We start from the raw sequence: 20497 nt of genomic DNA, 5'->3' as shown, positions 1-20497 counted from the left end.
GTTTCGGGACCAGTGGCTGTGCAACCACTGCCGCCATGGCCGAGCTCTGACTCCGGTGAGCTCAAAAGCGACTCTGAATGTTTCCTATTGGCCCCCCGCTTTGAGCGTGAGGACTCCGCACTGTCATGACGTGTCCGTGACGCTATCTCCGCCTCGTTGCGTACGCTAACCACCGCGCACGTGGCTAGCCTATTGGACCGACGGCGCCTTGGCGCTTAGGGTTTCCTGGACCCACACTATGGGCGCTCATGGTGTCCTGGACCTACAACTAAGGCGACTATGGTGCCTTGAGTGTATGTAGGCGTGTATGATACATGCCCCGGGCATTCCGGGCTCGTTCCAAGTGCACCCATGATCTCCTCGACTGAATCGGAAGGTCTCGCTGGGAGTCCATGATGTCCTGGGCGCACTCTGCAGGTGGCTCTGGGCACCTACTGTTCCCTGGGCGTCTATTGTACCCTCGCCACCCCTCATTCCGCGGGCGCCTACTGTGCCCTGGGCTCCGTCTGAGGGTTGCGCTGGGCGTCCACGGTGTCCCAAAGACCACGAACTGGCCATGCCGAGATGCTGCCGAGCGGGCGCCTACTGCGCCCTGGGTGCGTTCACCGGCGCTTACGGTGTCCGCGGGCGCTTACGGTTCCGTGACTGCAGGGGAGGGATCCCGGCATCATATAGTTAGGGGTCCCTCTCATCTCAACCGCCATGTCTCGCTCTATGCGAGGTCCTCCAATCACCTGTCCATACACCGAGGAATGGCCCACCAGTAGGAACCTGCAACGAGTCATTCGGCAAACAAAATCAACCTATAGTTTACGTTGCGCGGCTATTTACACACCTCAGAGTGAGCGCACATCTGGCTTTGCATTCTATCTGATGTCGGTAAGTGGCTGCTGGCTCGACCGAACAATAAGGCCATGCATTCGAGAAGTATTCAAGAGCGCCCGAATGACTCGCTAACCATTCAAACACGATGCAGACATCTCATCCGTAGGTAAAGATGCGTACGGTTACTACAGGCATTCATCGCACAGGAATAATTCGCGAACCCCAAATCCCAGGAGCCGCCATGAGGCAGTCGCCTTTGTCGGCCTCTCATACATGCCTAAAGTCGTGCAAAGCTTATCCTCGCCGTTGAGAACAGGATATATAAGTCAGAGGTATCTCGGCATTCATGTTTCCCATCCCAAGTACAAATCTCCTCGATACATCTCTCGTATTACTGTCATATGATGACTTCTGAGAATGATCGTGGTCGAGACCGCCTCACTCGTGGCACCCATCGCTATCGACCCTATGTGCGCCGTGGTCCTCCCGAGGTGAGTATCACTTTGGGTCGCTACATGACATGTCGCTTTACAACCCTGGACTGACTGAGCATCCGGGTTGTCTTTTCGCAGCTCGACAATCGCGAAGTGCGCAACTGTCTTCTGATAGCCGCGTGGATGTCGATGGTATGTGCATACAGTGTCCTCTGTACTTCCTGACGGACGCTCTCCACTAGGTCCGCGCGCTCTCTCGCATTCACGAGGCTCAGCATGACGCCGATGTCGAAATGGAGGATGCTTGAGCTGGTTGTGCGGGGACTTCGCTTGTTCATGGTACGCTGACTTACCACCTTCTCTGTTCGTTGCATATAACGTTGTCTCCTGAATGATCGTTTCGAAAGCATGCATCCCGGCAATACCCAAGTCTCGGGCGCGGTCTACAGCGCTGTTAAACTTTGTTATGTCCCTGCTTTGTTGCATGTTCTCTCGTCTCGCTGTCCACTGTCCTGTTCTCGCGTCAATGCATCTCTTACTTCCTAAGCCTTGGGGTCATCTGCATACAGTCCGGCGCGCAAGAGAACGACTGTCATCCCGCCTCTGCAGCCGCAGGCTTGCTGACAGCATCTGTTGTATATCTCAATAATGTCGAGCTTCTCGTGTCTCGCCGTCATCTCAAATTAAAGAGATCGTGCAGGTTTGACTCTTGATGCTGACTGCAGACCACAGGACTGTCGACTGAGGTCCATAGGCCCACATTTGAATCGCTCATTCGGAGATTCTTACACCACAAGGTCTTGAAGCCTAGCCTGAAAAGAATTGACAAGTTATATCGCTGCACGAACAATACAACGCTCTGAAACGACAACCCAACCTCGACAACTACTACGGCCTGCGCAAGATTAACTGACAAGCCAGATCGCTCAAATTCAGGAGTTCGAGAGGTCTTTGGGCCCACGACTCCATCGCAGTGGTTAGGCTAATAGCGCATTGCACCGGCGATGGCGGCGCGGGGTGGTGCGTCTGCAGTGGAGACCGGGACGCAGAAGGTGCGGCTACTGCCGGGGAGCTGAGCCACAATGGAAATGCCCCACTGACGGGACGACCGCTGACATGACGTCATGAGACGTACCCCCTTACTTATGAGCGATACGATGTCAGGAGCGAACAACTTGCCTTGCTTCTCCAGCGCGCACGTATCCTTCAGACGACCTACTTGCAATTCGATCAACATGAGCGACAAACACACTAGCTCCGGCTACCACGGTTCCCTTGTCGACGATTGTGCGTTCTGCATAGCTTGCAATGCGCGAAAACTAACATAGATACTCGGATGATTCAGCGATACAGAACCCAGGACGCGACTCGACGTACACAACTGGCAATTATCCACCACCTGACGATAGTGAGTGGCCGTGTCGCGTTGACGGCGTGAGGAGCTTAAGAGTGCGCGGACATAGCAACCTCTTCCGGAGGCTACAGCTCGCAGGACACTTGGTCGAACGCCGCGCAAAGAGGCAGCCTCGTCGATCAGTCCGTAAACGGCGGCCCAATCGGCCAGGAACTGCAGGACGCAAAGCAAGGGGAAGACACGGCTGCACGTCAAGATTTCCGGCATGAGGCGGAACGCGACTTTGATAGACAGGGTGCGCAAGGATTGAATCCATACGGGCGAAACGTGGACAGCCGAAAAGAGGCGGAAGAAATGCTTGCGTCGAGGTACAGGGATGCGAGGGGAAAGCACTATGAGAGCGGGCCTGCTGCAAGCAATGACGGTGACGTGGGTGCTTGAGGTTAGGGACATCGAAATACGAACATTCGGACCATTGCATGTACCAATTCTCCTCACATTGCAGCATGAGTTCGCACGAGCTTGGAGTGGGGATGCGTTTGAGATTGCGTGAGCGAATAAACAATGCGTAGAGAACATGCTGGACCTATTAGCCATGATATGATGTATATGCTAGCGACAACTTTTAGAGGGTAGGCGCGACCACACCCAGCACCCTTGAGCCCGCCGAACGAACTCAACAGCACCCATCGTTCACTCCTGGATCTTCGCGAGGATTTCGGAATCCCGGAACAAATAGTACTCCTGTTATATGAGACACGTATCACACGGTCAGTACCCTGAACGCGCAATCATCATACTAGGACAGACGCACCTCTTCGCCAACCTTGATCTGGTTACCACCCCACCCTGGCAGCAGGACGCGGTCGCCCGCCTTCACGCTCGTAGGCACCATCAGGCCCTCCTTGTTCGGCGCACCTGGACCGACGGCGATGACGGTCGCCTCCGGGAGCGGCTGAGTCGTCGCTGACGTTGGCAAGAAGATGCCCGTCGCGGTTTTCTATGCAGCAGGAAAACGTGAGGAGATTGGGATAGGGCAAGTCAAGGCATTACATACCGTCTCCGCTTTGAATCGCTGGACGAGCACGCGGTCGAAAAGGGGCACGACGGCCTTGATGGACTTGAATGTCGCCTGAGCAGCCTGGAGGAACGAGTGTTAGCTTTGGAACAGAATGCCAGGGAGAGCGAACACGGACCATTGAGAGGATTAGAATGAGAACGCTGGCGGACGAGACAAGCGCTACATTCGCCCGATTACATTTTCTGCCATGTTGTTTGTCCAGACCAAATAACGCATCTCCCGGAAGGCTCTCGAACTCACAAGTCAGCCGGTCGGAGGTAAATCGGCGGTCAGCGAGGAAATGGTATTGCGTAGTAATATGATGGTGTGCGTAGCTACATTGCGGTAGAGAAGGGAAACTAATGCGATGTGTACAATGATGAGGTATGTATACTGGATAACTAGCAGCAGTCGCGCCTGGGATGACAAGAAGGGTGGTAGAGAGGGCGCAGATCGAGGGGGTATGGCTGGTCCGTCTTCATCCTAGAATCATATCGTCGCCGGTGCCATCCTCAATGACCGTGCGCGCGATACCCTCATCAACGGGAGCATCGTCCCGTTCTCCAAGCGGCGGCAGTCTGGGCGCGTTCAGAGCAGCCAGTGTTGCATCTGGATTGATGCTCAAGTTAGACACGACAGACCGCATTGCGTTGGGTGGGACCCTAGCGGTCCCATTCTGCTCCACGAGTCGTTCCGCCGCCAGCTGCCGACTCCGCTCTCGCTCGGCGCGGCGCTCAGCACGAGCATGCAGCGAGGCGACATGTTGCGCTTGCCTTGTTGCCAACGTTGTTGTGGCGTCTCCGGAGCGCGAGGATCCTTCGCCAGGATGCCCATGGTGGTGTTCACCGTCTTCATCGTTATCTTTCGCGCTGCACCAAAACCGATGGCCCTCGCTCCAAGCCGTACTCTGGCACTCCTTCCCGCAATACTTGGCTTTTCGACACCGCCGACATTTTGCGAATTCGCGTGGGAACGATTCCCATCGACCACACATCACTGCAGGAATGTCGCTTTGAGTACCAACACAGAAGATCACGTATGCACTACTCACTGTTTGCACACTGTCTAATACCACCACGACTGTCATCTTTCCGACAAGCATTCCGCATGATAACGCCCGCCCAATACTGGATCTCCGGCGGAAGCGAAGGCGGAGGGGTGGATGAGTCAAGATCAGCCGAACTGTGACGGAAAGTGAACCGCTCAACAAGCGTGAACACGTTCGTCATTCGTGGTGGGTTCGAGGACGAGCCTGGAGCTGCAGCCGTGTTCACATCACCGGTGCCGACATCAGATACCTTCTCTTTCTCCTTTTCTTTGCCACGCCCGGCAGCAGAAGTGAATACTTTCAAGAATGAATTACTCTCCTTTGGGGGCGTGGCGCTAGGAAGTGGATGTACCCGTACACGCCCCGCCATATCCGCCGCGGCGTCCTTCGTCCCGCTTGGCTGGCTGACTCGGCCATCTGCTGCCAGCTGGGCCGTCGCCGGGTGAAACGTCGCGCGCGGCTTATAGAACGCTTGCCGTAGATGGGGATACTTGCTGAGATACGCGAGCAGCTGCAGACTGAGAAGTACATCTTCGTCGCGATATGGTCCAGACAACTCCGAGTCGCGGTGATGGACATGCGCCGTAGTACCACTCCCGCCAGCAAGCGTGTTGGGGCCACGAGTGACTGTGCGCGCAGTTCGTGTGCCGCCAGCCTCGCCCGTGCTTGCCACGCGAATACCAGTAGTGGGAGGAGGGGGAACGGAGATCGGTATGGGATGTGGAAGGTTCGTCATGCCTGCTCTTGGTGTGCGTTCGCCAGGCCCATGGACATCAGGAGGTACACGCGCAGGCGGGCCGTCGATGGCACCGGGGGCCCCCGGTGGTGCCCCCATCGCAAAGTCATCATTAGTCTCGAGAGATACCAGACCATCCTCCATGGTCACACCCTCCACACCAGCCTCCTGGTTATTGATGATGATGTGCGCATCGCTATTGATGTCCAGGGAGCCACCGGGCGCGTTGGCAGCGGCATCAGAGACAATGCCCACCGCACGCCTTGAGTGCAGATTCGGACGAATAGTGCCTGTGCTTGCGATTGACCCGCGACGCTCGGGGGGAGGGGTACCAGATACGGAGAGTGCATCCTCGCGGCTACTCTCGCGGTCCATATCTACGTCCCCGTCGTCCTCGGTCTCGGTCTCCGGTCTGGAATTGTCAGCAGAAGTAGACGCGGACGCATCCGCAGATGTCGATGGTGCGCGATGGCGTGAGCGATGGCCGCGCCGGTGATTCGTGTTCGGACCAGCCGATTCCCACGTCGCGCGAGCAATGACAGTGCCGCTGCGATCTCGACCAGGTACAACTACTGCCCCGGTCGGTGTGTCTGTCCCTCCAGGCGTTGCATTCGAGGAATTGTCAGTGCTCTCTGCAGTCGTGGGTTCCGTGTCCATGTGATCGTCCTTTAAGAACGGTCAGACCCTCGGTGAACTATCGTGGAGGAACAAAGTGCTCACTTCCTGCACCTCCTCGATCTGAGCATCTGCCTCTCCTACGCTTCGATCTGGCCTCAGCTGACGCTGCAGCGCCCGCGCCAGTGCATCCGCTTGCTCTCGTTGGCGCGCTTCCGACTGGGCCTGCCTTCTGGCCAGACGCTGCTCCCGCGTTTCGCGAGGCATCCCATTCGCCCCAACGCTCGGACCTACCGCAAACCCTCTGCCCGCCAGCCATGCTTCCAAGATGCATCCTACCACGTCCAACGTGCCCGCCTGCACCACCCGGCTGCGGATTGGTTCACTCCCGCGCACGCCGATGTTGACGACGCACTGAAATGCGAGGCTGAAGCGGTACTGGGCCTGCTTGTCGAACTGCTTCGGATTTAGCGTCGGCGTTAGCTTGAGCGGATGCGACGACGGTGGCGAGAGTCCATAGAACAGTGTTGGGTTTTCAGGCGGAGGAGGACAGATACAAAAGTCATGAAGGATGCGAACAAGGCGTTCGAGCCCGCCATCCATGGTCATAATCTCGCGAATGCGGGGGGAGGTGGACGTCAGATACGTGAGGTGGGTCAGCGAGTTGAACAATGGCAAAGGGGAATTCGTGTCAAGGGCTAAGTCAGTCAGAGCATACACATCAGCTCAAGGACGGCCTATACGAAGAGTGGTATTGTACCTCTGCGGTCGTAAAGCTGGGAAGAGATGCATACGCAGGCCCGATTCTGCGCTGGGAATGCAAAGTTGGATTCCCGCATGGCGAGCAAACGAGTGGGGGGATAGAAATGCCCGCTAGGATGTCAGAGAGCGGTGCGGGGTCGTCGCCTTTGTTGTCGTCGTCGATGAGAAAGCCGGTGTTGGCGGCGGGGGCGTCGTCGTCGTTGTCGATGTTGGGGTCGTCTGCCGCTCGGGCGGTGCGATCTGACTGATAGTTGTGTGGCATTGTTTGGCCAGTGGCTACACAGGCACCGTAGCCCGATTGGGCAGGTGAGGGCGGACTCGGATGACTAATCCGGGGCCTTTGGCTGGCAGTCAGCCACTACCTTACGCCATCAGTCAACCGTCAGCAGTTGTAATCCAGTGGGTGGCTGCAGACCCATAATATCATTCAATTTTTGGCAGGAAAGATGGTCAATTTTGCCATGGCCGACGACCAACAGCAACTGAAACGAAAGACACTCGATCATCATTTAAGTATTTTTGTTGTATGAAGGCATGGCCCTTTGCAGTCCATAGTAGTATCAGTCCAGCCTTATCCCAGAGTGTCTTACCGTCAATTGGTCGCATACAAACGACGATAGCATCTGATTTTACCACCATACTATCATCAAGAGTACCACCTCCCCAAGGATGCCATGAGGGGTCTCTGTGTAATCTACTTTTCATCAGAATGCAGTTTACAAACAATCTCCCAGCCTAAATAATACGTACAGCTGGCCCGAATCCATGAGATAGACAAGACAAGGACAAATAATGCTAGTCTACTCCTCCTTCTTTGCAGCATGTTTTTCCGCCTGGTCAATCGCAGCCTTATCCGTCTGGGGTCCCGCAGCGGCTAAAAATTGTGTCAAAAGTGATGCGATGCGTATAGTGGAGGACACAACTTACCACCCATGAGCCCACCGGCCTTGAACGGCCGCTTGAGGTCGCCCTCTGCAGGCTTACCCAGAATATGGATGGCAACGGGCTTCGCGTCGTACAAGCCCTTAAAGCCCATGAGCGCCTGAACAAACAAGGGCTGAGTATACCTAGGGTGCAGGGCGGTGTCGTGTCAGAGTCAAAAAGTGCAATACGGAGAGAGGCGAGCGCACTTGAGGTAGCCGTGCATGAACCCCATCATCGCAAGGCCCATCAATTGCGAGCGGATGAGCTTGGACGTCTCCCCGAGGTCATAGTCCCGTACAGTCGTTGTTACGAGCTGCCCCTCGTCTTTCGACTGTGACGTACGTCAGATAGACAGCTCGCGTAGATGGATTGCTTTGACTGACCATTGGACTTGCAGGCTCAACTGTAGGAAGATGTCAGCACGGAACGTACTGCCCCGAGGACAGTGCACTTACCGTACTTGAGAACGGTCTGGTCATTCTTCTGCTTGATCTGCCGAGGGTGTCAGCTCGACGCGAGAGACAGATATAGTAGACACTACATGCCTTCATGGACACGAAGTAGTACGCCCCGAGAATGACCACCTGCACGGTGACATACGCAATGCGGACCCACGTGAGGACCTGTGGGTCATTGAAGTCGATCTTTCGCGCGACTACGTTTACGGGTGAGCTACCAGCCGAAGGAGGACTAAGGCGGACAGCTAACCTTGCATTGCGACCAGAGAGACGACGAGGTTGGATGCTGCGGCATTCATGTTGGCTAGACTGACGGGGCTGAACGATGCGGAGGAAGATGCGGAGGAGGAGGATGGGCAAAGCAGACGCGTCGAGGTGGTTTTGCAGCGCCCCTTGCCGCAGACCGATCGTGACGTGTCAATAGCCGACTGAGTGACTGTGACTCTATCTGGTCCCTGTCACATTGTGTCACATCACCCATATCGCTCTCCTTCTCATCACATAGCTCGAAAGGTAAATGTGAAAGCAACGACCTGTTCGCGCGGCCTTATTAAATACGAACATACGGATTGAAGCGCTTTTTTGCCTTATATGTTCTGCTCACGGCTGAGCTGTCTTCAGGACTCCATCATTCGGCAGATCTCTGTGTAATACAGTCCTGGGAAAAACTCCCCGATCGGGAGTCTTTGGCAGTATCAGGCGCCAGAGAGGGGGTAGTTGTTCACAGCTATTGACTGATCTTTAACATAACTATCATTTACGAGTCCGAGCCCCGCGCTGCATGGAAGACCACCAGCATGCTGGCATATGGCAGTATTCGCGATGATCACATTGGCCAAATCCCCACTGCGTAATAAAACATCCTCATCGTCTTCATACAATATTAAGAATAATCTTTTTCCTGAGCACTTGGTTGAGGAGGTTGCAAAACCCATCTCGAATTAGGCGAGACCATGTAGCGATTTGCGAAGCTGGAAGAATCGCTTGTTGACCGAGAATACAGGTGAAGGTCGTTTATTTTGTCGCTACTACTTACGCACCATCACAGATAGTTGCATGAGGAATCATGAGCCCTGATCTCTGGAAATTGTCGTACAAATCGGCCATATTTTGAGAAATCGGGATCACCTCTTATATTCAGAGAGGTTCTGTTGCATAGAACTCGCCTCAACCTTGCCCGCCTCAGCTTGGTTTACATGGTCAACAGATCTCAGATCCGGATTATACGAGGCCCAGAAGGCTGCTTAAGGCCCTGCGGGGTTCTTGACATCATCACGTATTATTATCACCGTCCAGTTCTTGACATCGCTAATGACATGATGTTGAACACGTCTCAGCCAAGCCGGCTGCGATTGCGCTTCGAGCAAGAGACAACGCGCTGCAGAAGACTGATGCGCGAGAGCCCCTGTTCATTCTCAGGAGGTCACGTTTGTGCCCGACGGAAGTACCAGTGAGACCGTGTGATCTCCTATAGCGATCACCTGAACCTGCGCATCTGACCCCCTGACAGGACATCATACCCGTCGCAATAACTATGCTCTCCGTCCAGGTGGTCTACATAAAAGGCGGCTACACCACGTTCTAGGTCTGTTGTCTCCGAAGAATCATTGAGCTTCTCGAGGTCGTTGCTATTATAGTACTTTTGCTAACATGCGTTCCCCCCTGCTATCTTCTAGTTTCAGATCGTCTCTCTTCCGAACAGTGAGGCCTACCATTCACAGGGAAGCCCTTCGCCGATGCACGTTCTCGACGTCATGCGTCGCGCTGTCGTCAACTTCAAGCATTGGGACGCAGACGAAGACGAGCGTTTCCCCGTCGTATGGAGCCGTCGGCGTCGCGGCCGCCCTAGATTCGAAAGAGGCATCCCGTATGTACCGGTATTCACTCCATTATCACCATCGCAGTTGACCTTCACAGCCGCCGAGCCTACTCTTTTCCAGAAAGAGTTCTCGCTGGGGGACCGTGTCGCGCTGGTCACTGGGGCCAACCGTGGACTCGGACTGGAGATGGCAATGACTCTAGTCGAGGCAGGTTGTCGCGCCGTGTACTGCGTCGACCTTCCGCAGAGCCCCGGTGAAGAGTTTACGAAAGTGAAACAGTATGTCGAGAACATGAAGGGGATCAATGGCAGAATGGAATACATCAGCGCGGACGTTCGAGACCAGGTGCATCCCTTTTCTGCCGCGATATCCGTCGTTCGTCAGCCCTGCTAACATCGACCGGTTGCAGGCTACAATGTGGAAAATCGGCAAAACTATTGGAGACAAGGAGGGCCGCATGGACGTCTGTGTCGCCGCCGCCGGTATCCTCAAGCCCGACATCGATTGCTTGGAGTATCCGGCAGATGTCTTTGAGAATGTCAGTGTCATCCCCTGAAAATAGATGACCAAGGTCCTGGCATGGTATCCGATCGCTCACACGTCTCTTACCAGACGATAGATGTGAATGTATGCGGCGTGCTCTACACAGCCCAGGCGGCAGGCCGCGAGATGGAACGTTTCGGGAACGGAGGCAGCATCATCCTCATCGCCAGCATGAGCGGCAGCATCACGAACATGGTATAACCAGCCGTGCTCCCGTGCACAGCATCCATCGCTAACTCTCGGACCCGCGCAACAGCATCAGCACTGGGTATCATACAACACGTCCAAGTCGGCGGTGTTGCAGATGGGCCGCAGCATGGCGTGCGAGCTGGCTCAAAAGGGCATCCGAGTCAACACCCTCAGCCCGGGCTACATCTACACCAAGTGCGTGCGCATAGCTGTGCTGACGTGCTGTGCCGACCGATGCTTGCCCTGCAGACTGACCGGTCTCTTCGTCGACTCTCAACCGGGCTTGCTCGAGAAGTGGTCAAGCCAGAACCCCTCTGGACGGCTCGGCCGCCCGGACGAATTGAGAGGAGTCGTCACCTGGCTTGCGAGCGACGCAAGCACCTACTGCAACGGGAGCGAGTACGTAAAATCTCCAGACTTGGTTCCAAAGATGCTCAAGTGCTTCATCAGTATCATCGTGGACGGCGGACATCGCGCATGGTAGGCACTCCGCGGTCTTTACGTTCTCATGACATTGTCATTATTGTATCATTATCGCAATCATTGCCTAAGAGCGTTTTCATTGTCTAATGCGTCTGTTCATACATCGTGGCTACTAATGATACATCGTACGGTACGCTCAATAGCAAAGCGAGATAGAAGACGAAACAGAAACGTGGCACGGAAGCACTAAATACTAACGACAGCTCTCTCAGCAGTACGAGAGGAGGTATAGGTATCGTGAAGTACGTAACGTACACTACGAAATGAAGCGCAGCGTGTATAGCGTCCTCGCGCTCAATTACTTAACATGTTCATCTGATAGGGAGCAATACTAACACTATAAGTTGCGTCGTGAAACCTGCCAACGCACGCGACACCAACACCCGCGCATGCGTGGCTCAGCTCCCCGAGGCTGCCGCCTGGTCTGCAGGCTGCGCGAATGCCGACACGGGCATGGCCAGCACACTCTGCGGTATGGCCGTCGTGGGGGCGCTCGCTCTGCGGAGGCGGTCCGACATTCCCACAGTGGGCCGGCCGGCCGTCGCCCCTGCATAGGCCTGGTCGACCTCCAGCCCCGACGAGATCGATCGCCTCTGGGCATAGTCCCCGTCGTCATCGTCATCGTCATCCACAACGTCATCATCCCAGCCGGCGGGACCCAGCAGCGCCCTCTTCGTGTTCTCTGGCCCGAGCGTCTGCGACGCAAGGCGCTTGAAGGATGGGCGATACGACGAATCAGACTCGGCGCCCGTGTCGCTTCCCACGGCCGTGCTCGATGCAACGGACGGTGGTCGCATGCCCTGGCACCCGCTCTGCGACGATGGCCGCGAATCGTGACCCTGTAGTCTGCTCTCGGTGTGCCCAAACGCATGTGCAAGAGAAGAATTGTTGGAGGAAGTCGACGAAGGACGATTGAGTAAGTCTGTGATTTTGTTCGATGCGGGAGGTGGCGGCAGGTGCGAAGTAAGGGGGCTTGCGCTTTTACTCGTATGCGCATTATGGTGGGCTTGTTCCCGTTGCAGCTGAGGCTGGGCTTGTGCCTGTAGCAAGTCGCCGACGACGCCGTTGTGGATCGTCCCCCTGCGTCTGGGTGCCAGGTTCAGGGTCATGGGTGCCTTGCGTGCAAGCACCGCTTGCTCGTAGCTCTTTAGGTCCTCTGCACCGTGGAAAGTCGTGCGCATCGACGAGAAGGCATTTGGGTTCACCTGTCCGTCTTCCCCCCGCTCCTTGTCGTGATCCGGATGTGCCTGCTGCCGCGGGTCGTTCATGCTCGACCGGCCCAGGGGCGCAAATCCATTAGCGGCGGCCTCCGCGTGCAACGGCGGGGTCTTCATGCTGGGCAGCGACGCGACCCGCGAGTGTCGCCGCGTCGGCGACGGCCGCCCGGCACCGAGCATCTGGCCAGAGTTGGTCGGCGTGGCTAGCGCAAAGCCATTTCCGCCCGGCCCGCTCAGCGGCGTTCGCACGTACATCTTCCAAAAGTCCCGCATCTCCTTGGTATCCATGTCGCTTTTGCCCGTTTTGAGCGCAGCGATCAGATCTTGTGTGGGCGTCTGGAGGCTCAGATTAGTTCCAGAACCATTCGCGTGCGATCCCGAGCCGCCTAGATTGGAGAAGAAGGGCGCGGAATCTGCGGAGAGCCCAGCAAGGACGTTTGGGTCATCGAGCGACATAAGTCCGAATGCAGACGAGAAGCCTCCCTCACCCTGCCCGTCGTGCCCGAACGCACTGCTTGTATATTGCTGCTTGTGGCCATTTTGTCCATTATTGACAGAGCTGTCGGCGTTCTGCAGCGTATCGAGGTGCGGAAACCCCGGCAACGAATAATTCTGCTGCCGGTGGTGCTGATGATGCACGTCGGGGAGAGGCAAGTGGGCATTGCTCGAGTTTGCGCTATTCGGGATTGAATGGCTTCCGCCGTCGCTCCCAAAATCATCGTTTAAATCTTCCGGGTGGTGGTGAAAGGCAATGTTTGTGTGCGGGTACCCTCCAGGAGCTCCTGCGTTTGAGGATATGGACGGAAACGTGGATCCGTGCGTGGACGGATGGGCCTGAAGTGATGAGTCGCCGGGATCGGTGGTGATGCTTCCTTCGCGGGCAGGAAAGGACTGCCTGTAGTGCTCGTCGAAGTCCTTTCTGTCGATACCCTGAAAGGACTGCTGAGGATGGACGTCGTGCGGCTGGGCCCAAGGGTTGGCAGGCATGGGCACGGAGTAACGGTTAAAGTGAGCTTGGGCCTGGGCATCGCTATACAGAGCATGCGGAGGGATAACGCCATCGGTGCCTGGGGCCGTACCTACAGCGAGGTTCCCATTGGGCAGAACGCCTGCGCGGGATAGCAATTCGGCCTGTGCACGATACCGTGCCATTATATCAGGCGAGTTGGACAATGCGTCGCGGGCGCTGGCAGACAACCCAAGTACGGGTGCGGAAGGGTCTCTAGGATCGCTGGCATTAGGGTATCCCTGCGCATATAGCGAGGCTGAAGTCGAGGGGATGTTATATTGGTCGTTAGGATTCGAGGAGTAAACCGAGGGGAACGAGAAGGCGTTCTGGGGAGGAAGGATGAATTCTTGTGAGGCCCCGGGAAGAATTTGGCGGCCTGGCTGAGGGGCCTGATTGGGGAGGGGGTGACCTGGGCCCTGCGGTGCGGTCTGGCGATGGAATTTGACGTAAGTGCATCGGCATTTCCGCTGAAGACACTTGGCTGATGGAGGGAATAAAGTCAAAATGCAGTATGCGTGGGTAGGGTTGGACGACATACCACATGGGTTGGCGCCATCGCAAGGAAGGCTGGATTGAACGCACTGGTCACAAGCCTGTTTAGAGGTGGTCGCCCTGGAGGCGGCGACAGCGCCCTTGCGGCGGTTGGGAGCGGTAGTGGTAGGTGGTTTTTCGGATGCATGGCATTTGTTGACATGCCTCGATAACAAGTCGCTAGCAAAGGAGGTATCAGGTCACCCGGCGCGATGCAAGTGCAGGCATGGACGGACCTTCTTGCAAACTGATCACCACAGTGCTGACATTTGTATGGTCTATCGCCGGTATCTGTGGGACGGGTAAGTACGTGGGAGGAGGGTGGAAAGGGGGGCGGTGCGCGGGACTAGGTGACCAGAAGGACTCCAAGAAAGTGGGGACGGGCGGTGCGCGGAGAAGTGGAACTTACGGGATCGCATGTGGCGGGCAACATGCTGAGGGCGGGTGAAAGTGGACTGGCATACTGGACACTGTGCGGAGGTGAGTGGGGGACGGGGGGAAACAGCGAGGAGCGGACCTTGTGATCGCCGGCCATGGTGAGGAGGGCGGTGAGCGGGTTAGATGTTGGGAGGGAGAGAAAGAGAGCTGCACTTGTGTGTGACTGAGGGTGGGGCTCCCAGACGCTCGTGTCACAGGCCTTGCCACGCCCTGACGTCATCGTACGTCGTCACGCCCGCTCTGCGCCCCCGCGCTCAATCGCGCCCGCCCACCACATACGCGCGCAGGTGTTCATGCCAACCGATCATTTTACATTAAACAGGGTGCGTTTGGTACAAGCTTAGCAGCGCCATCATCTGTCTCTCCCACCGGGACCCTGCAGAGCGACTCGCATCGCATCGCATCTCTGTGTGCTGCGCAGCGCATAGCCGTTGTGGAGCCAATGACATCATCCCATCACTTGCGTGAGATCGTAGCTGAGATCAGCCCGCTGTAATGACGCTCGTCAGCGTATTGCATTGCTGCCGAGAGCGAGTCTGGCCCCATACCTCGGCGCCGCAATGGGCACGAACACCTCCGCTGCAGCCCTGTCCGCATCACCGCCGTCAGTATCCCGCCCCACAGATCGATCGCCCGCCATTGCCACCGCCAGCGATCACGCGCACGCGCTGGCTCGCTGCGCACCGTGCGCGCGAATCACGCCTTGCGCTCCCACGTGCAGCCGAATCGGGCCAGGCATGCGCACCCTGGACGTAGCGTCCCTCGATAACCATCGAGAAGCGCGTGAACAGTCCCCCGACGTCTGCTGTCATCCACAAAGGCCCCGGCCCGCCTCTATTGCCCCCGCGCCTCTGCCGTCATCTTCAGCTCACTGCCTTATCCCGTTCGTTCTCATCCCAATCCAGCATAGCTCCATCATCGCTCCCCCAAAACCCAATCGCCTCCCCGTGCTTCCAGTCACGAACCATCATCATCGTTCACACATCACGCAGCTTCTCGTCCGCAGCACCCCCGGGCCAAGCCCACGCGCAAAACGGCGCGTTGCCAAGTCCACCATCTCGGAACATCTTCTCCCCGTTACACATCGTACGCGCACCCGTCGGGATCATGCTCTTAGCGGCGCGACCCAGCTGCGCATTCCTCGTGGACGCTCTCGCACACCGACATATGCCCGGCACGCAATGCTTCACGCTATCACGCGCGGGCGCCTTCTCTCCGAACGCAAATAAGAAGCGCCGCCAGAGCTGCCCCCGTTGATCCCATCCCGTTCGCACAGCAACACAATTGAGAAGCACCCAAAGGAATGTACTCAACGGTGTCAGGTTGTCTATCCCGATGTACCGCATGTCCACGGGCACATAGTGCTTGTTCGGCAGCTTGTACGTCACGCTCTCCACGTACGGATTCTCTGCCACGATCTGCTGCGCCATTTTGTAAAGCGTCGCCTATCATACCCACCACACGCGCGCCGTCAGCCCGGCTCTCACACCCTCTGTCCGCCACGCACCTGCACGCTCGCACTCTCATCCAGGGCAAACGTCTCCAGAGTGATCTTCCGCGCGCTGTGCGCCACCTTCTCCCCATCCCATGGCGTACCTGCCTCTGCGTGCTTACCAGTCAGATCCACGACCAGTTTCTTCTCGTCCGACGGCGCAGGGACCGCGAACGGCTTGTATACATAGGACAAGTCGATCGACGTGCTGAAGATGCGGTCGTTCACCTCCACCAGCGTTGTGTACTCGTCGCGCACAAAGCCCTCAAACGCCGAGCCCGTAGACTTCAACACTGCGCAAATAGGGCGTTACGGCATGTCCACTTATAGTCCCCGAGAACAGCCTCCGGGCCTGCAAGGACGTACCCAGCAGATCGGATATACCAGAGGTAACCTTCGCGGTGATCTTGTCCTTCCCGCCGGTCGCGTCAATCTGGCCCCACCGCCGGTCAGCACCCTTGGGCAAATCTTGCCCGTGTTGGCGGCTCGGTACCCACCTCGACGCTCGTCACGCGCTTGTCGTCGCCGTCCCGGTAGAACGAATGCGGGTGCAGCTTGGTCTCTTCCTGGCCCGCCACGCCGGTCTTCACCGGAATGCGCGCCCAGCGCAGCTTCTCGATGGTGACGAATGCCTTGTGGATATGTGCATACTTTGAGACGAGGTGCGTCCCGAGGTGGATGGCGAAGCGCTCTGGATACAGGATGTGCGGCGAGGTCTTGGCGAGGTCTGTGTGGTTGTGTATGCGCTCGAGTCTGGGAAATCAGGGAGCGCAGTGTCTTACAGTATGTGATGTTCTTGACTTTGGGCAAGCGCTAGTATGTCAGAGCAATCGCAGAAATCATGTCGCTGCGGGACGTACTGGAGTCGGTGGCAACAACGACCGAGTTGTCTGCCTTGGTGTAGCTACAGAGCAGTCAGTGAAAACTCGTCGATGCATGTACACAGCAGGGGATGTGGTCCATGCCCAGCAGTCGAGCGCCACACATACAAGCCAGACTGTATGTGGCTCTATCGGATCACGTACCTCACGTCGATCTCCCCCTCCAACAGCGCGCAGACATTGTACTCAACAACGTGGTGGAAACTTCCCTCGCGCACGACGCGGAAGACGCGCACTTTGTCCTTGCCGTAGCGCGCGTGCGAGAGGTAGGATTCTGTAGATGCGGACATTTTCCTCGTACTTGAGATATGGGAAGATCGACTGGGCTGTGGTGGGGACTAAGGACGCAGGCTGGGGCGTCGCAGGCACCTCCGTCGATATAAATATGTTAGATCTTTATCAGCACACGGGCGTTCGCGTTCAGGGCGGACGCAGTCTCGAGCAGGCTGGACGAGCAGCGAGCATGACTCGAGACAGGAGCGCGGGGAGATAAGATAGGCGCGCGCCACCCATATCGGGTCCCCGCATCGGCGCGGCCATTCCCGACCCGTCCCGGCAGGCCAGCAGCGCGCGTCGCACAATTTCTCGTCACCATCGACCACGCACGGCCCCGAGTCCGGCCACTTCCCTCGACTTGTCGTCGCACGCACGCACACCCGCACTCGACTCCGTCCTAATAACTAGGCCCTGCGGTCCGTCTGCGCGAACAACAGCATGCGCGCGTCCGTCTCCCACCGTCTGAGTCAGTCCCTGCGCGTGCGCCGCGTGCCGGGGCAGCAGCAGCAGCGATTTGCGTCGAGCACACCCGGCGGCGGGTTCAACTCGGCAGAGGCGCAGAAGAAGGCGCAGGATGCGCTGGTCGCGACGCAGAAGCGGCTCGGGGAGGCCGTAGAGGTGGGCAAGAAGGTGTTGGGCCCGTACGGCGAGAAGGCCGCGAGCATGCTTGGCTGTGAGTTTTGCATCCTCCTCATGTGCTGGCCGTGCCTTGCGTCGTCGACGTGACGGAGCGGCGACGGTGCACGCAGCCTGGCGGCGACACAGTGCGCTGACTGGTATGCATTTAGCGTACCGCCAGCCCCTCACGTACAACTGGTCTGTCGCGCGCGAGTTTCTGAAGCAAGTATACGTCGCCGAGCGCCTGCAACCACCAGCGTCCACATCGGCCATCACGAATGCCTACTCTGCTCTCTGGTCGCGTGCGCGCAATCCTGCGTACTGGCGCGAGCTTGTGCGATCCGGGGAGTGGGCCAAGGTCGGCGTGTATGCCGTCGAGGCATACGGCATCTTCAAAGTAAGTGAAGTGCGTGCTTATGCGGGACGCCTGTGCTGACGCCGGTGTATATGCAGATTGGGGAGATTATTGGACGACGGAGTCTGGTGGGATACAAGGTCGAATAGATGACTGCGTGTTGTGTATGGACTGTGTCGTATAGCCATTCGCTATTTGATAGAATGCTGTATGCACACTTTTTCTGATTGCCGTAGATGGCTAGGGCGAGTGACGTCAGGAGGCTGAGCGGCTGTTGATGCACGCGTCCGCCGCGTCCACTCCACATTATAAACCCCCTTTGCTCGCCCCTCGTACACAATACCCCTCGTCGTCGCCGCCATGACTGACGGCGTGTCCCTCTCCCGCGCGACCTCCATTTCCCGAGCCAGCAAACACAGCTCCAGCCTCTCCCGCAGCCAGTCCCTCATCCGCAAAAGCATCGCGCCCCACGACCTCCGCCCCTCAGATATCCTCATCGAGCGTTTCACCGCGTGGAAGATCATCGTCAAGCAGCTCATAGCCTACTTCGAGGGCATCGCAGACATCCAGAACAATGTCGCCAGAGAGATGACCAAGCTGGCCGGGGTTATACAGGTCCCCTTTCGGTCTGGGAACCAATTCCTCGGCGAAGGTGGTCTGCAGGTGCATATATGCGCGGCATGTATTCAGAATCTGAGCGCGCCGCTGACGCTACCACCATATAGGACATCTACTACGGCATCCGAGACAAGACCCGCGCCATAGCTGACCAGCATGCCAACCTCGGGCGCACAGTCGACGGTTCCATAGTCCAGCACCTCCAAAAGCTTCGAGTGGAGATCAAGGCCCACATAAAGGTGCGCATATATTCGACATGTCTGTCCGTTTGAGCCTCCTAACCTCTACCTAGAACATCCAAAACGATACAGGCAAGCTCGCCACCGCTGTAGCTAAAGAGCGCGAGCTCTCGGCTAAGCTCGTTGGCGATCTCGGTACGGACATATCTATTCTGAAGAACACCCCTCTTGGCGTCACAGCAAAGACCGATCCTTACGTCGCCAACCAAGCCGTCGCTCGACAGCTTGTCAAGCAAGTCCACACCGAGAACGCGCTACAGAAGTCGTTGCTACTCACCCAATCGTCCTCCGCGCTTTTTGAGGCGTCCTTGATCCAAGCATTACAGTCCGCCTGGGCGACGTTTGCAGAATGGCGTACGCGCATGGACAACAGCATTCGTGACACATGGAACATACTCGAGCGTGACATGTCCGGTCTTCCACCCGACCGCGAGTGGATTGCCTTTGCTGCCCGCGAGGACCACCTCGTTGATCCCGAGACGCCCCTTCGTGATCCGGAGAACATCCACTACCCATCAAAGGAGGATCCCTCCGTAATCCCGGTGCACATCGGCCTCTTAGAGCGCAAGAAGCGCTACACGCGCACATATCGTGAGAGTTACTATGTGCTTACGCCCTCTGGCTTCCTGCACGAGTACGCCTCGTCCGACCCCGCGCTCGCGGACAAGCCGCTCTGGAGTCTGTTCCTGCCGCTATGCACGCTGGGTCCGCCAAGCGCGCCGTCCGCGAAGAGTCACAAGTTCCACATCGAGGAGCGCAAGGACGGCACAGGCTCCGTGAAGACCGGGTCGTTCCGGGGGCTGACGAGCAGCTTCCGTAGCACGAACAACGGGCGCGCGTGGGCGTTTCGAGGCCGCTCGCACGACGACATGATGGAGTGGTGGAACGACATCCGCATGCTCTGCGCGCGCTACCTCGTCGCGAGCGAGCAGATGGAGCGGAGCGGGCCCGTTGCTGCGGCGGTCCGAGCGGCGGGCTACGCAAGCGAGGAGGAGCAGGACGACGAGGAGGAAGAGGGGTCGAGCGTCGAGGAGGAACAAGATGCTGACGATGAAGACATGTACGAGCAGGCGCGGGAGAACCCCGGAGACGACGAGGCCGCTGGCCCGCCGGGCTACAGTCATCCGACGACAAAGGAATTCGAGCATGGTGCCAACGGCTATCCTGTACGAGGATCTCACGCGCTAGCATAGCACCGACTGAATTATTTTTGCAGATTGACAAGAAGCCGCGCCCAAATGGGATGCAAAATGACGGCGGGGCGGACCTCGGGCGTAAGCCGAGCAAGCGGCAGCAGGAAAAGGCTCCCGAGGGCCGTCCTCCCCACGTCGGCAGTGACGACGAGGCTGCACCCGCGGCTGCTGAAAATGCGCCCGCAGGTACCGGAGCCCCGGGCAGTCGCTTCACAGAGGGTCTGTAGCTCAGTCGTGGTTCAAGTCATCTGGGAGAAGCGTGAATATCTTTCCTTTCGTACGGACAATTTGGTTTTGGCTTAGGGAGCGATGTATCATACGTGTTGTTTAGTAGCGCCAGAGTACTTCGGTATGTTCAGCTTGCAGCAAGATTCCGAAG

General features: G+C 57.3%; 10 protein-coding genes across 10 annotated transcripts; 4 read left to right on the top strand and 6 right to left on the bottom strand.

The window, feature by feature from the left end:
* Positions 1-2494: 2494 nt before the first annotated feature.
* POSPLADRAFT_1060235 (hypothetical protein) lies at positions 2495-3054 on the top strand (the record flags this gene model as incomplete). Its single annotated transcript, XM_024481241.1, has 3 exons — positions 2495-2546; positions 2605-2667; positions 2723-3054. 3 exons carry the CDS (start codon positions 2495-2497, stop codon positions 3052-3054), a joined length of 447 nt encoding a protein of 148 aa, XP_024335943.1.
* Positions 3055-3138: 84 nt separating this feature from the next.
* Positions 3139-3830, bottom strand: POSPLADRAFT_1041281 (hypothetical protein). Its single transcript, XM_024477879.1, has 4 exons — positions 3810-3830; positions 3671-3754; positions 3428-3613; positions 3139-3357 (listed from the first exon to the last, which is right to left on the bottom strand). Exons 1-4 carry the CDS (start codon positions 3810-3812, stop codon positions 3307-3309), a joined length of 324 nt encoding a protein of 107 aa, XP_024335942.1. The 5' UTR covers positions 3813-3830; the 3' UTR covers positions 3139-3306.
* Positions 3831-4151: 321 nt separating this feature from the next.
* On the bottom strand, positions 4152-4902 carry POSPLADRAFT_1151483 (hypothetical protein; the record flags this gene model as incomplete). Its single annotated transcript, XM_024486539.1, has 2 exons — positions 4152-4669; positions 4725-4902. 2 exons carry the CDS (start codon positions 4900-4902, stop codon positions 4152-4154), a joined length of 696 nt encoding a protein of 231 aa, XP_024335941.1.
* A 1554-nt stretch (positions 4903-6456) lies between these two features.
* POSPLADRAFT_1125363 (hypothetical protein) lies at positions 6457-6911 on the bottom strand (the record flags this gene model as incomplete). Its single annotated transcript, XM_024483555.1, has 2 exons — positions 6457-6770; positions 6833-6911. Coding segments are annotated over 2 exons (393 nt in total), but the record flags the coding sequence as incomplete, so codon positions are not given.
* A 444-nt stretch (positions 6912-7355) lies between these two features.
* POSPLADRAFT_1041278 (hypothetical protein) lies at positions 7356-8550 on the bottom strand. Its single transcript, XM_024477878.1, has 8 exons — positions 8467-8550; positions 8304-8413; positions 8214-8250; positions 8142-8161; positions 7965-8089; positions 7762-7901; positions 7581-7708; positions 7356-7526 (listed from the first exon to the last, which is right to left on the bottom strand). The coding sequence occupies exons 1-7, from the start codon at positions 8513-8515 to the stop codon at positions 7635-7637; spliced, it is 555 nt and encodes a 184-aa protein (XP_024335939.1). The 5' UTR covers positions 8516-8550; the 3' UTR covers positions 7356-7526; positions 7581-7634.
* Positions 8551-10133: 1583 nt separating this feature from the next.
* Positions 10134-11338, top strand: POSPLADRAFT_1173410 (hypothetical protein). Its single transcript, XM_024488232.1, has 6 exons — positions 10134-10381; positions 10446-10574; positions 10649-10774; positions 10836-10963; positions 11018-11167; positions 11219-11338. Exons 1-6 carry the CDS (start codon positions 10223-10225, stop codon positions 11250-11252), a joined length of 726 nt encoding a protein of 241 aa, XP_024335938.1. The 5' UTR covers positions 10134-10222; the 3' UTR covers positions 11253-11338.
* Positions 11339-11649: 311 nt separating this feature from the next.
* POSPLADRAFT_1071323 (hypothetical protein) lies at positions 11650-14543 on the bottom strand (the record flags this gene model as incomplete). The annotated part of the gene is made up of 5 exons (XM_024482437.1): positions 11650-13958; positions 14016-14188; positions 14245-14299; positions 14418-14478; positions 14526-14543. 5 exons carry the CDS (start codon positions 14541-14543, stop codon positions 11650-11652), a joined length of 2616 nt encoding a protein of 871 aa, XP_024335937.1.
* A 193-nt stretch (positions 14544-14736) lies between these two features.
* Positions 14737-17163, bottom strand: POSPLADRAFT_1041273 (hypothetical protein). The gene is made up of 9 exons (XM_024477877.1): positions 16964-17163; positions 16799-16842; positions 16721-16738; positions 16436-16665; positions 16305-16371; positions 15954-16231; positions 15761-15891; positions 14995-15033; positions 14737-14936 (listed from the first exon to the last, which is right to left on the bottom strand). Exons 1-9 carry the CDS (start codon positions 17107-17109, stop codon positions 14903-14905), a joined length of 987 nt encoding a protein of 328 aa, XP_024335936.1. The 5' UTR covers positions 17110-17163; the 3' UTR covers positions 14737-14902.
* A 257-nt stretch (positions 17164-17420) lies between these two features.
* POSPLADRAFT_1173402 (hypothetical protein) lies at positions 17421-18287 on the top strand. The gene is made up of 3 exons (XM_024488231.1): positions 17421-17768; positions 17884-18110; positions 18167-18287. The coding sequence occupies exons 1-3, from the start codon at positions 17534-17536 to the stop codon at positions 18215-18217; spliced, it is 513 nt and encodes a 170-aa protein (XP_024335935.1). The 5' UTR covers positions 17421-17533; the 3' UTR covers positions 18218-18287.
* Positions 18288-18428: 141 nt separating this feature from the next.
* On the top strand, positions 18429-20118 carry POSPLADRAFT_1151935 (hypothetical protein; the record flags this gene model as incomplete). The annotated part of the gene is made up of 3 exons (XM_024486599.1): positions 18429-18731; positions 18794-18925; positions 18979-20118. 3 exons carry the CDS (start codon positions 18429-18431, stop codon positions 20116-20118), a joined length of 1575 nt encoding a protein of 524 aa, XP_024335934.1.
* Positions 20119-20497: the final 379 nt, after the last annotated feature.

Source organism: Postia placenta (genome assembly GCF_002117355.1).
Source record: "Postia placenta MAD-698-R-SB12 unplaced genomic scaffold POSPLAscaffold_13, whole genome shotgun sequence".
NCBI lineage: Eukaryota > Fungi > Basidiomycota > Agaricomycetes > Polyporales > Adustoporiaceae > Rhodonia > Rhodonia placenta.
The sequence above is the reverse complement of the archived record's forward strand: the minus strand, read 5'-3'. Positions and strand labels throughout refer to the sequence as shown.